We start from the raw sequence: 13,879 nt of genomic DNA, 5'->3' as shown, positions 1-13,879 counted from the left end.
CCGGCACGTCAGTTAGCGTTTTAAAACGACGATTGGCTTGGATCGGTGCGTGAACATGTTGCGCGTAAATTCGATCACGCTAAATTGTCGTAGTCGCTTTCATTTTTCAAAACCGGACTGCCGGACGGTAAAATTCCGGGTAGTGGACAAACGCCCATAGGGTGTTATCTTTGTGTAAGGTACTGTGTTGTGTTGTTGTCTTTCAGTGTCGTGGTTAGGACAGTACCAGGTTGTGAGATAGGATTTTTTTTCCTGTCCATCGTTTATTAGGATTTTGATAGCCTTGTTAAGAAAAAAAAATTAAGAATTTTTTTTTTGTGAGGAAACACGTGACAACAATTTCACTTCATGACTCCCCAGTATGCGGATTTTGTATGAAGGATAACGAAACGCCAATCCACATTCTCTACAATTGTGATGCACTCGCTCACAAACTAAGTCACATCCTTGGAGGACCTCTACTGGACTCCGAGAAGGTGAAGCTCCTACCACCAAGACAGGTCGTGAGTTGCATGACTCATGTAGGTCTTGGCAGTGAGCTGTAATACAGAGGGAGGTCACAATAGACCTAATATGGTCGCAGTGACATAAGGGATGCAAGATCCCTTGACCCCAAAAAAAAAAAATCGAGATACATTTTTATATTATAAATAAATATAAAGATGTGTATATTTATTTTGTTCTTCCCATCCAATGCACTTATACTTGTAAAATTGTAAAAAAAAATATAATCTGACATGAGAGAATAATCCCGGCCAATCGGGCAAACAATGGCGGCATAAGATACCAAAAAAACATATGAATGTGGTTCCTCGAGCGCCCGACGCGGCTGCTGAGAGAACCACGCTCCATCATTTATTTAATTTTCTCCGGACATTTCTCAAGTCTACAATTTTTTGCTCATCTATAAATATTGTGATTGGTGTTAACTTGAAATGGTTAAAAGTTATAATTTTATAAAGGTTAGCTGTTAACTGATGAAAGTGCATCAATAATATCATTGCGTCGTTCAATATAGCAATGCTGGTCTAAACGGTGTAGTGTATTTCTAAGAATCTATGCCGAATAAACACATGTGGCAAGTTGGCGTTAAAAAGTGCTTTGTGTTCGTCCCTTAAGGGTACGTTACGACCATAGTGTATTCATCCGAAACCCCTAACTTCTCGGGGATAAATGGCTGCAATAAAAATGTGCAAAGACAATAACAGTCTTAGAACATGTGCTTAAACGGGTAAATTTTATGAAATCGAACAACAAACTTAAATACCTCAATTACGCCAGCTCCCAGTATGAAAGCGAAATGGGAAAACCTCAGAGACAAAACCATCATGTCGGATCACAGAAGGGCGGCAAAAGAGGATAAAAGTGAAGTCCCCTTTGAACTGTGCTAGTCTGGAAGTTACAAGTTGACCATCCACAATGACGAGGAGCTCAACAAGCTGCCCTCCAGCGTGACGACCATCGCTCGGGAAGGCGTCCTGCCCAACACCTTGGCCATTCTCCAGCCCATGGGATCAAGAGGAAGGCGTTTTAATTTGTCGGCTCATCTTTTCCCCGCTCCAGACTCGACGGCCCGAGATCGATTGACGGCGTTTTAATCTATTTATTTTTTTATATCATAATCATCATCATCTTATTATTACTATTATTATTATCCATGTCTTTATAAGCGCCCTTGAGGTAGTATTTTACGAAAATGGCGCTATACAAATTATCCAAATTATTATTATTATTATTATTATAAATGGAATAAGAAAGAGAATCAGTAGTTAACAGTATTAAAACTTTATTGGTGCATTCTAAAAAAGTAGACACTAGGAAGCGTTTTAGCTGGAGGCGCGGGGGTTGGTCCACACGTTAGCCGGCGAACTCGGAGAATTGGAGGAGTAGGACAGTCCCAGCAGGTCGGAGGACAGGGTCGGCCTTGCCGGGATGATTGGAGAGCGGCAGCATACCCTGGAACCGACGTACACCATCACCTTTAAATGTATACTTTGACAGATCACTCGGTATATTACAACGAGAACCTACGAATTAACGTCCTCCAGTTTTTTAAGCAGCCTTTCATTCTCTCGACAAAGTAACTCCTGATCTCGAAGCAGAGCTTCCCTCGCCGAGAAGAGCTCGGAGTTGTCTCGTCGCAGCTGCTGGTTGTCTCGCATGTAGAGGCGCGTGAGGTCCGCCAGCTCCTCGCCTCCCAGCAACTCCAGTTCCACCGGCAGCGCGGCGGCTGCAGGACCTGCGGCACAGAAGCGAGCTCATTCTCCCCCTTTCTCCCTTTCTCCCTTTCTTCCTCACCCCCTCCTCTTAAATGCCTCACTTTCTGCACTGCTCACCTGTATTCTCAGCAGCCGGCATGTATGTGGCGGGCTCTCCGTGGTAGTGAAGAACGGATTTCAAGTGGTCATTTTCAATTTGTAACGCGTCCACTTCCCTCTTCAAACGTAAAATAAGGGCATCTCTGGGATCCTATAATTGTGTGTAATTTAAAATACAGACTTCTTATAGTAATTATCATTTGCATTGCTGATTTGTTTCAAATTCACGCGTACCACTTATATGTACTCTTTGTATAATATTTTGGTACATTGAGCATTTATTTAATAATTTGCAAGAAATAGTTACTAAATATAGAGAAACAAACCATTTTGACAACCGGTTTAGTTCTAATTTTTTTTGCTCTGGCAGCGTACCGAAGTGTGTTGCTGGACTCGCTAGAGTTGGACTGCGAGGGTGAAATGCAAGCAATCTGCAAGAAGATAATGAACTTACGACAATTTAAAGAAAGTCACACCATAACTTTGTGCATAACTTCATTTTTGCAATGAAGTTAATTTTATTTTGGTAGGAAATGTGATGGAAACTGATATGGGACATACTATGAATGTGACTCCACTGCCAGTAGTTTGGTGAGTTGCTGCGCTAGCGAGTACTAAACCCTACTACACCACACTCCTCTATCCTGACATACACTCCTAGCTTCCTCTGAATACATACATCTGGTCATACATGCCCTCCGGTCGCATAAACTTTTGACAATCAATTTCGATTTTAAGTAAATTTCGATGTTCAAGAAAGAATCGGTCGTGCCGAGTCTTTCTTGAACATCCTTGTTCTGTTTTCACATTCGCCCAATTTACTTTCGTAGTTATTCTCTCGTCATCCATACGATCCATGTGTCTAAAACACATTACATTTCTTTTAAGTATTTTCATTTTTAATCTTGTCACGCATCGATTTTTCCACACATTCGTCCGAGGGATCGCATTTTAACAGCATTCACTCCGCTTCATCCTACTTGAATCCGGGCATCGTACAAGAGTATGGGGCGTACCATGAGTGTGACTCCGCTGCCAGCCAGACTGTCTGCCAGCAGTTTAGTGAGCTTGCTGTCCCGATAGGGAATGTGCCCACTTTTGCGTTTTGAATCACTCAGGGACGCTATGCAGTATCCTGTAATAAGACGCGTAATAAATATCGTTATTCTCGTGGCCGAATAATCCGTTTTCTTGCAGCGGAATCGATAAAAAAATTAAAGAATTAAAAATGAAATATTATGTCGATATAAAAAATAAACTTGAAAATAGAATTTTGTTTTATGGGCGATATAATTACCAGTGAACCTTCAAGGTACACTGGCAGCTTGGGACTGCCGCTGTCGAGGCCGTTCTGTATATACAAGTCCACAGTCGGGGGCAGGTATTGAAGTAATTCTACGTAGAGAATAAAAGATCACCTAGCACCATGAGACTCTTGTTGATGTTGTTGGCCTCCTCGAGGGTCTTGCCTTGGCTGTGCGTCTTCTTGGTGACCTCGCTGCCCGCCAGGTCCACGAAGTTTACCTTCCCGCGCCGGCTGAGGAACACGCCCCCCTCGGCCGGCTGCTCCGAGCTGATGTGGACCGTCAGAATCGTGTGACTTCGCGACGAGTGCTCGTTCATGCTGTGGGACCCGACTGCTCGATTCCTCATACCTTCGGACCAAACATCGTGCTACTATGTATCAGTGGGACACGACGATATTAGTAATAATAAAATAAAATAAAAAAAAACACTCACATGCTAATAACCTATTTAAAATATTTGGGTATCTCAAAACAAGTATAATCGGGGCTACGAATCTCTAAGTGTCGGGTTGTGGTCCCCTGGTTAGTGTCGCGGACTCTTGAGTCACAGTTTCTGGGTTCGAACCCATTTTAACGCAATTTGATACCTAATTCTAATAATGAGCCGCTTAGGCTCACAGAAATAGTACGAAATTAAAGTATTTTTGTAAATAATAAAAACACAAATATTTCTCGTTACAAAAACAAACTGGGATCTCGAATTTACTCAGTGGTGAATCCGTCATTTTTGCACAATCTACTGAAATAGGTAGCAAAACGGCGCCGATGCGCGGTGGGCGAATTGCGCCTCGGCGCTGGAAAAAATGGGTACTGCAAGATAGCAATACCCAATTTTTTTCTCGAGATCGATCTCGAGAGTAGAATAATTAGAATAATAGAATAATGAATTACTAAAACCGCGGCTAAGAATCAGTTCAATGGTGAATCCGTCATTGTTGCGCAACCTACTGAAATAGGTGTATACGCATAATACGGTGTGCATGTGTTACTTTACTCTGGACTGGTCCCTGAGATGAAGGATATGTTAACTTGCACATCAAGATGACAGTGCGTGCATACAACGTAGTGCCAAGTACAACATTGGGCGCACATAAAAGCTAGAAGAAGAATAGTGATATTACATTTGTCATTCGCTAAAGTGCTAAAGGGATCGAGGTAAACTAATTCCAATTAATCCAATCTATTGATCCAATCCAATCCATCGTAGAACCGTGCGACGCGATGTTTTAATTGATATCCCATCAATTTAACGAAAAACTCATAAATTTCTAAAAATAAAACCATTTGTTGATAATTTTCTATGCTTATAATTATAACAAATTTATTTTTCACTACTATAATTAAATTTTTGCCCTCGTGAAATGGATTTTGTAATTATTATTTGTTATATGTTAGTCGAATCTTTTCCATTTTATTACAATTCACCAAATATTTACCCTAGTCAAAATGAATGTAAAAAATAGTAAGTTGCCTACAAATACATACCTATATTACACTGCACGTCACGTAGCCAAGAAAATACTGTTAAATAGTGTTAAAAATGCCAAGACCGAAATATTATATTACAATACCTTCCTCGAGAACAGCAAAAAGATCATCAAGCTGTTCACAGTCAACTGTGAAGAGATTTTCTACGAAGAAACCGCGGGCTTTCTGCGACCAGCGAACTGCCAGGGGCTTGCGAGCGCTGCCCGGGTTCAGCAGGTCGATCACCTGAGGAGGGCAGTCGGATGTAATCGAGTACCAACTACTGCACACTTACTTGTGCGTAGCGTGAAAGGAAAGAATGGTCAGGGGTCCGCACAGAGCTGACAGAGAGACAGACGGACTGAACAAGACTAATCTCAACAAGAAGCTCGTTGATCGAAAACATCAAAGGTATCTAAAAATATTTCCTTACATTCATTCCTTCATTTTGATTTCTGTCTTTTTTACAAAGTTATGATTTAAAAAAATATATAAATAATTCAATGTCAAAAATTAAAACTTGCCTACTGCGAGAAATCATTATCAATCAATGAATAATGATAAAGGGTAATAAATTAGTTTCTCACGGCTATTAATTTCCATACATTTATTTAAAAGTACATTAGAAGCCGGTTATAACGCGTCTTTTATAATCCGCATTCGGATATACCGCGGGTCTTTTTTTGTCATTATTGTTTAAGGCGCCCAACGTAAAATGACGCATTTATGTGATGTGATTTTATGTTTAAATTCCAGTGCTTGTGCACTGCAAGGTAAATTATAAAAACAACACACGGAGTGAGCTACATGGTTATCTACGGCAGTTAGAGATAGGGCGTTTGTGCACTACACGGAATTTTACCGTCCGGCACTTCAGTTAGCGTGATAAAACGATGATTGGCTTGTGCTTTTGTCTATCTTTCTTCGGATCGGTGCGTGAACACGTTGCGCGTAAATTCGATCACGCTAAACTGTCGCAGTCACTTTTATTTTAAAAAACCGGACTGCCGGACGGTGAAATTCGTTTAGCGTGATCGAATTTACGCGCAACGTGTTCACGCACCGATCAAGAGTACCGATCCGAAAAAATATGGACAAAAGCACATGGAAATCCAAGTCAATCGTCATTTTAAAACGCTAAGTGACGTGCCGGACGGTAACATTCCGTGTAGTGGACAAACGCCCATAAACTCGACGAGCCGGAAATTACTGAATTGATCAGTCAGTTAATATTGACAAAGATTAAACAATCTGTCAAGTCCTAACGAATGAGGATAGTCGAAAATGTAAATAACGAAACGAATTTTGTAGGAAGTCGACAAAGACGTGCAATATGAGAAGTCATTTGTTGTTGGGTAAACGCTCGTCTGCGCTGGCGTCGCGGCGATTCCCGCCAATTGCAAAATTAATTCAAGAAAGATTTATTTTCAATTGGCCTGGGTGTTTGTGATGTATTTTTCACATTTACCTTCCCTATCCTGAATATCCTACCCGCAGACAAGCATCTAAAATAGACGTTGTGCGGGTTATTCTTTTTAATAATAAAAAAACCCACTTTTTATGGAAAACATTTTATGAGATTTTAGAAATTGTAAACTAAAACAGAATAATAATGAAATATACTTATATATCGCTTATCAGCATACTGTCCGTCAAAAATTACAATAGTGAAAAAAGTTAAGTATCTATCTGTGCGCCAAGTTGAGAAGATATATACGAAATTTAGAATGCCAGATTCTTTTATATCACGTTCCTAATAAAGTGTCCGCAGGTTGAGTATGGTCGTACTAGACATAGACAAACCGACGTAAAATTTTAGACACCCATCGAGCTTTCTTTACACCAACCGATTGTCGCGAGTATTAATTAGTCTTTGTTTCTTCGTTAGAATAACCTTCTAGCGAACGCGCTAGAAGGATAAACAACCGATATCGTCATATATCAGTTGTTTATCCTTCTAGAAAGCGCGGTGATTAGTACGTCGCGTCGTATTCTTGAAAAGATACTTGCGGATAGTGATTGACATACCTTCTCATTGTATATTTCCAGAAAGGACGCTTTCAGGATGAAGTGGACGTCACTTTTTCTCTGCAGAAGTTGGAACAGGTGTACGAAGGAGCGCACCACGAGCCCGTGATCCTCGGAAGAGATGTTGGCTCGGCTGTCGAACTGTAACCGTATCGAGCAGTGAGTGGCCCGTCTATTTCTGAACTTGCCGCGTGAAGGTGCGTACAATAACACATGTTGAAATAAAAACAATTAGCCATCTGTCACACTTAGAGTCGGGGAGATGGTATCTGCCTGACCCGACCCTAACCTTGGCCGGTGGTCGGTCCGCACGCGATGCGGTGACCGCTGCGCACTGCCCACTACCCCTACTCCCTACTCCCTACTTTTCACCCTCACTGCACCCTTCCAACCACATAACCACCCGACACACTACTGGTACTGTACAAATGAAATAACTATTTATAGGCAAATAATTTTATCGTAGTAATCTTATTTAAAGCTGCTCTAATAAAATGAGTATAGAACCGTTACTTTATGGTAGAAAAAGTGGAATACATAGTTCCGTACACTTGCAAAACAAATGGATTTTTTTGTTTACGAGTAATGTTTAAAAAAAGAAAACATTTTTAAACAATGCTCGTGGATACTAAAAACTAAACTAACTAAAGCTACTTAAAACTTACCAGCCTAAGCGTGGTTTGTACATATATATCATAATGCTACAAGATATTGTCCATTTAATTGCCAACATATTATTGTATTATTACAATATAATGTTGGTTTAATTACATACATATTATCGTAAAAAATATTTGTTTACATATCGCTCACTCCTTTCAAGAACGTCATAAATCAAAAAACTTGATTTTTCAGGAGAACGTTTTTAAAGTTTAAAAATATAACACAATGTATTAAAAATAAAAATCAAGCCGCTTATTGAACTTTTTACTGTGCAACAGATCTTTTTAGGTAAAACCCGAGGGTTTTTTCTCCATTTGAAAAATATTAAGTATATTTAAAAAATAATTAAACAATACCTTTTCTTCAAAATGCAAAAACAACATTTTCTGCCCTGTAGCGGGTAAATATTAATAAAAAAATATGCCCCTTTTGCTGGGATATAGTACATTTTCTGGGCATTCCGAAAACATGCACAACTGAAAATTGACGATTTTTGATTTATGACGTTCTTGAAGGGAGTGAGCGATATAAAATAAAATAAAAAAGGTTGATCCACATTATTGGGTAAAGTTATCTAGGTTATCAACTTGTCTTTCCACCGTATGTACACATAAGTTATAGGACAAGCATGATTCGTGTATTCATTGTGGTATTTGGCGGGTGCTGAAAGGCACCCCCTCAGGGTGAAGAGGGTGGCTAGTTTACATATCTTCGTTTGTTCGACTCTACCCCTCCCCACTTTCCACTCCTCGACAACTTCAAAACTTATCGATCCTTAACAATATGTTCTATCAGTCTAAAGTAGATGGAGCATTTCCAAAGTACTCATTAATGTGTCATTTTATACATTACCTATCGAACTACATAAATACATAGGTAAGTAGTACTGTACCTATAGTAAGTAGGTACGTGTACATTTATCATGTACGCACGATACAACACGTCGTTATCCTTAATGACTGGGTAGGGTGAAGCCTGGTAATGGTATCACTGCGGGGTAGTCTATCATCTACTCGTATATTTGGGTAGGTACCCTACTTGGCGGATTTAGCGAGAACAGATCGGCGCGGCGGCACTCACCAGGTGCGGGGGGCCGGTCAGCGTGTGCGTCTTGCCGCTGCCGGTCTGTCCGTAGCAGAAGGCCGTGCAGGAGAAGCCTTCCACGGCCATCTCGAGCAGGCGCGTGATGCCGCAGTGCTGCAGCACGTCCTGCTGCGTGGCCGCCGGCTCGAACACGGCGTTGTAGCTGTACAGCTTCGCCTTCTGTCCCGGCGGCGCGCACAGCACCTGCCCGTCCCCCGGGAACTCCACCACGGAGCGCTCCCCGCTCCGCGTCTCGCGCTGGCTGAGCGGCCGCACTCGGACCACCACGTTGATGTTGTCCTCCCCGGAGAGCAGCGGAGTGCCGCCCGAGCCGGACAGGCTGCGCTCCAGTCCGTCGGAGCTGCTGAGGCCGCTGCTGGTGGAGCTGGAAAACCACCCGAGCTGAGAGGGTGCATAGCGCGGCAGAGGCCGACGGCTGAACTTGACCCCGCTTCGGGCGGAGTGGCGTGCGCGCTAATGCCGCACCGCTCGTATCCGGTGGCGTGTGGACTACATTTTGTTGCGGTACATTTACTATTTATGACATCAGATGGGACGATTGACAACGAAATTTGAAAAAAAAACCTTCCAAGTTCCTATTTTAATGCTCGTCCGTTAGAAGGAAAAACGATGGGAAGGCATGATTTGAAATTATTATTACAAGTAATAATTTATAACAAAACTTCACAGAGTTAATAAATAAATAACATAAGAAATTCGGAGGCAAATGAAAAAAGTAATATTTTCAATGTTAATCTGTAAGACTTACGCGCATAATATAAAAGTAACATTATATATTTTTATTTGGCGATAAATGATTTTTAATGTTAATTATTATCAACATATGATACAATGTACAAACATTATGTTATAATTTTTTACAGAAGTAGCACAAATCGCTCACTCCTTTCAAGAACGTCATAAATAAAAAAACTTGATTTTTCAGGAGAACGTTTTTAAAGTTTAAAAATATAATACAATGTATTAAAAAAAAATATCAAGCCACTTATCGAACTTTTTACTTTGCAACAGATCTTTTTAGGTAAAACCTGAAGGTTTTTTCTCCATTTGAAAAATATTTAGTATTTTTAAAAAAATAATTAAACAATACCTTTTCAACAAAATGCAAAAACAACACTTTCTGCCCTGTAACGGGTAAATATTAAGTTTGTAAAATCCCGCTTTTCTGGGATATAGTAATTTTTCTGGGCATTCCGAAAACACGCACAACTGAAAATTGACGATTTTTGATTTATGACGTTTTTGAAAGGAGTGAGCGAAATATGAAAAGGATATTGAAAAATATATTAAAATTGGCATACACGATGTTCTGCCGAGTAAAAAGGATCTCCAAAATTTAATTATACAAATACATATATAAAAAAGTAATGATCCGACAATCATAACATGATATCAGGGAAAACAACTAAACAGCGAGGAAGAGAGGCTACAAGGTTCTCACCAGCCGCCGGCGGACCTCCTGGTGTGCGTGAGCGGGGGGCTCGCGCCCCCGGGGGGCGGCAGGCTCTCGGCCGAGCGGGACAGCGGGCCCCGCGCCAGCGGAGCGCCCTGCAGCGGGTAGCCCGACACGGAGGAGCTCTTGCGCCCCCTGGCGCGCCGGTCCGGGCTCAGCGAGCGCAGCAGCTGCAGACTCTTGAGGGGCATCAGGGTCCGGTGGTCGCGTGCATGGCGCCGGGCGCGCGGCTGCCGACTGCTGGCCGCCCCGCTGGACGCTCCCCCGCGGTGATCGCGGCAGGGGCGGCCGCGGCGCGCGGCGGGTCGATACCGGAGGCGGAGGCGCAGGTGAGTATACCCGACTTCGTACTGATTATTAGTAAACAACAGTCATGTTGTGACTTATGTCGCGATCGGAACGCGTATAGAAAAATGGGTAACGTCAAATTATGGAAACATTGACCGAATGAAAATTGCGTACATTAAAAAAAATAGAGATTTAACGTGAGAGAGAATATCCTAAAAGAAATACGATAGTACAAAATTTGCAAAAAAATATTCTGTTTTTGTTTGTTTTTAATATTTACACTTTCATTGATTGGTGCTTTAATTGGTAATAATTATATTTAATAGTTTGCGATAGCTAAAATATGTGAGATATATACGTCCGTGATTCGATATTTTCAACATGACGAGAAAAAATTGCATCTAATACAGCAGAATCCTGAACTACAGTTTAGGATTTGGTTTTGTTCGTGATCGATTCTTAGGGTTTGTTATGACACAATGATAAATATGTATTACTTTAACGACGCGTATCTCGGCTGATCGTGGCTGATAAATACAAATATAAATCAAAAACTCTAAAAAAAAAATATATTAAAATCATAACTCAATTAATACGATATTTCACATAATTTCTTCGCCTATTGAAATGGTTTACTTTACTTTTTAAATGTGTTAATGAAACTGCGGACGTAATTGGGTTTTTAGAATATCTAATACGTTATCACTATAGGTAATTACGTTCGCGGTGTGCAGATGGCGCCACAATCGTTCCCAGCACGCATGCAAAAGTGCGTCTCGAGTGGACTAGTCTCTTTTCACCTCACGTAACGAAATGTGCCTAAAAAACGTGACGCTTTTTTGAAATTTCTCTCTCCATTGTCGTCCGAGTGTTAGTTTGGTATTCTTATGTGGCGACCAGTATACGGGGCTTGTATTTAAACTCATATACCCGATTGCCCTATGCACCATTGCGTGCGAATAAGGGTAAAAAAGAAGGCTTCTACTTTTTAACGCCGTCCATCTTTCAAAAAGGTGTCTTAAATTTAACGAAATATAGTAAGTTTAGTTTCGACTCGTAATTGAACAGAAAACAGTACCTACGTGATTAATAAATCTATTGCTTCTGTAGCTCTTATTGCTATTGCTTCTATAGCTCCTATTGCTTGCGGTTGTCAATAATGGGTAGAATTGGTGAATGAATAAACCAGCCTATGACGGTCGTCAGCCCCGTAAATGCCCAGACATATATTCATCTTCATCTTTGATGAGATGTCAAAAAATAATATGACATATACATGTGTTGTAAGAAATATGTTACAACACATAAGTATATTAAATTGTGTATTATAATACACAATTTACATAAGCTTACAGTAGTATAACAGTCTTCATCTCTGGTCTCAATCTTGTGGATTGGTCTGCAGCAACAAATGGCACCTGCTTCGCCACTCCGGTCTATTTTGCAAAACTCTCTTCAGCTCCTCGCACGTTGAGCAACCCATGTCCTCGTATAAGTCGCAAATATATTCGCAGCGTGGCACGGTGGCGTAAGAACATCAATTGGAAACTAGAAGAAAATCATAGTCATCAAATAAATCAAAATGTACGTAAATTATATAAAGACACATTACGCTTTATCGAAACAGTATTTAAGAAATATAATTGCTGTCGCATAGATTTGGCAACGTTGTAAAGTGCTTGCACAGTGACAAAATCAATCAGTATATTTGAAAATAGCGCGGTGTAATTTTGCGTATCTGCGCTTTGACACACTAAGGGCGGGTGTTTTTTTACGCCGTTTTTGTTTTTTCAATTATTGTTTTGACTTATTTTGTTCAGTAAAAATACACTTTGTTCTTAATTATTTTACTCATCAATATTTGTCTTTCATTATGTTTATTTTGTAATATTTAATAATAAAATAATAAAACCCTTATCCGCACCCCAATGGTGCATAGGGCATTGCGTCATATAAACGCAGTGTTATCTTGATCGTTTACACATGAAGGAAAGGTGATCAGCCCTCCGCTTCAGGTACCAGTCCAGGCTAATATTGTAATATTTAGTCAACAAAAATATACTTTCCTTTTAATTATTTTATTCAACAATATTTTTCAATATCCATATTTATATTTTTTCACCATGGTCACCCTATAAGAGTTTGACATTCTTAACTGGTGACAACTCTACCTATGAATGAATATGATATTTTGCACTATTTATTTACATACATACATTTTTGTCAAAGCCGTTCAAAATGCTGCAGGCGCCAGCGCCTACATCTATATGTATTTTTTCATTATCATATATTCATACGTCCAATCTCATCTCTCGCGGTAATGTAAATCCCAGTACGTATACATCAAATAACAATAACATCCCGGATACTAGATCCTTAAAAAATATTATTATTAATCAATTCGGATAGTTAGGGACACACGTTTGTTAGGGATAAATACTGGAATTTTTCATTATTAGTTATAGTACATTTTACGCTCACCACGTTTCTTTCCCTTTCAAAAACGTGTTTGTTTTTTAGTTGTAACAACCATTTTAACTAACTTATTCATTAATTGCTTAGTTTGTTGTTTTTTGTTTTCAGAAATCACAAAACAGATATTACAAAAAAAAAATATTTCTTTACATTTTTACGACGCGGTGCACATGGAAGTGAACAATTACGCGGTGGTTACTTTACATAGATCTTCGGTGTTTGAACGTACGCAAATGTTTTTAAAGAAATATATGTTTTATGTATTCTCTTAATATTATTATGAGTAAAATATTTTTATTAATCAAATAATTATTGTTGAATCAATAATATTCCCGACCAAATACGTGGTAGGTATACAGTTTTCCCCCTCTGCCACAACTTTATTCAATTTTTAATACCGGACTGCTTAGATCTCACCATCCATAATGTTTTCATGGTTTTAGGTTAAAGTAAAGAGCAAAATCTTCATGAAATTTTTACTTTTATATTGCAACAACGTAAAAAATGCTGTCGAGATATAATGTATATCGAGTATTTCCGTACTAAATTTAAAAATCTGTATTTTATGCATTGTGAAAGTATTACATTTTAGACAACGTATTTTTAATTCAAATATTTTTAAATGAAATAATGAATTCAATTAATATCACTTGAATAATCAGCTATTTTCTTACATAATACACTCACCCTTAAAAATATTCAAAACATACATATGTACTAAGAAAACATCGATTACCTACTGCAGGTAGATATAAGTCCCGGCAGTGCAGTAATGA

General features: G+C 39.6%; 1 protein-coding gene across 2 annotated transcripts; it reads right to left on the bottom strand.

Annotated features, from left to right (window-relative positions):
• Positions 1-1,769: 1,769 nt before the first annotated feature.
• On the bottom strand, positions 1,770-12,109 carry LOC148313095 (kinesin-like protein KIF12). 2 transcript variants are annotated; one of them, XM_088268025.1, is made up of 11 exons: positions 11,982-12,109; positions 10,329-10,690; positions 8,864-9,251; positions 7,121-7,261; positions 5,197-5,338; positions 3,737-3,973; positions 3,335-3,453; positions 2,645-2,749; positions 2,337-2,469; positions 2,032-2,239; positions 1,770-1,956 (listed from the first exon to the last, which is right to left on the bottom strand). In XM_088268025.1, the coding sequence occupies exons 2-11, from the start codon at positions 10,529-10,531 to the stop codon at positions 1,827-1,829; spliced, it is 1,806 nt and encodes a 601-aa protein (XP_088124151.1). In that variant the 5' UTR covers positions 10,532-10,690; positions 11,982-12,109; the 3' UTR covers positions 1,770-1,826. The 2 variants fall into 2 exon arrangements, with proteins under 2 accessions (XP_088124151.1, XP_088124159.1); XM_088268033.1 differs by lacking the exon at positions 11,982-12,109 and having other exon boundaries at positions 10,329-10,759.
• Positions 12,110-13,879: the final 1,770 nt, after the last annotated feature.

The sequence above is a fragment of the Brachycentrus maculatus genome, unplaced genomic scaffold, assembly GCF_059751285.1.
Source record: "Brachycentrus maculatus isolate JH-2025_06_01 unplaced genomic scaffold, ASM5975128v1 h1tg000021l, whole genome shotgun sequence".
In the NCBI taxonomy this organism is placed as follows: Eukaryota; Metazoa; Arthropoda; class Insecta; order Trichoptera; family Brachycentridae; genus Brachycentrus; species Brachycentrus maculatus.
This window is presented reverse-complemented; position numbering and strand designations above follow the sequence as displayed.

Excerpts from the sequence above, each read along its gene's own strand:
- LOC148313095 (XM_088268025.1), bottom strand. The coding sequence starts at position 10,531 with ATGCCCCTCAAGAGTCTGCAGCTGCTGCGCTCGCTGAGCCCGGACCGG. Across the intron at positions 3,454-3,736 it reads CAAGAGTCTCATGGTGCTAG|GATACTGCATAGCGTCCCTG; the intron begins GTGATCTTTTAT and ends GTCTTATTACAG. Across the intron at positions 2,470-2,644 it reads CTAAACCGGTTGTCAAAATG|GATCCCAGAGATGCCCTTAT; the intron begins GTTTGTTTCTCT and ends ACACAATTATAG.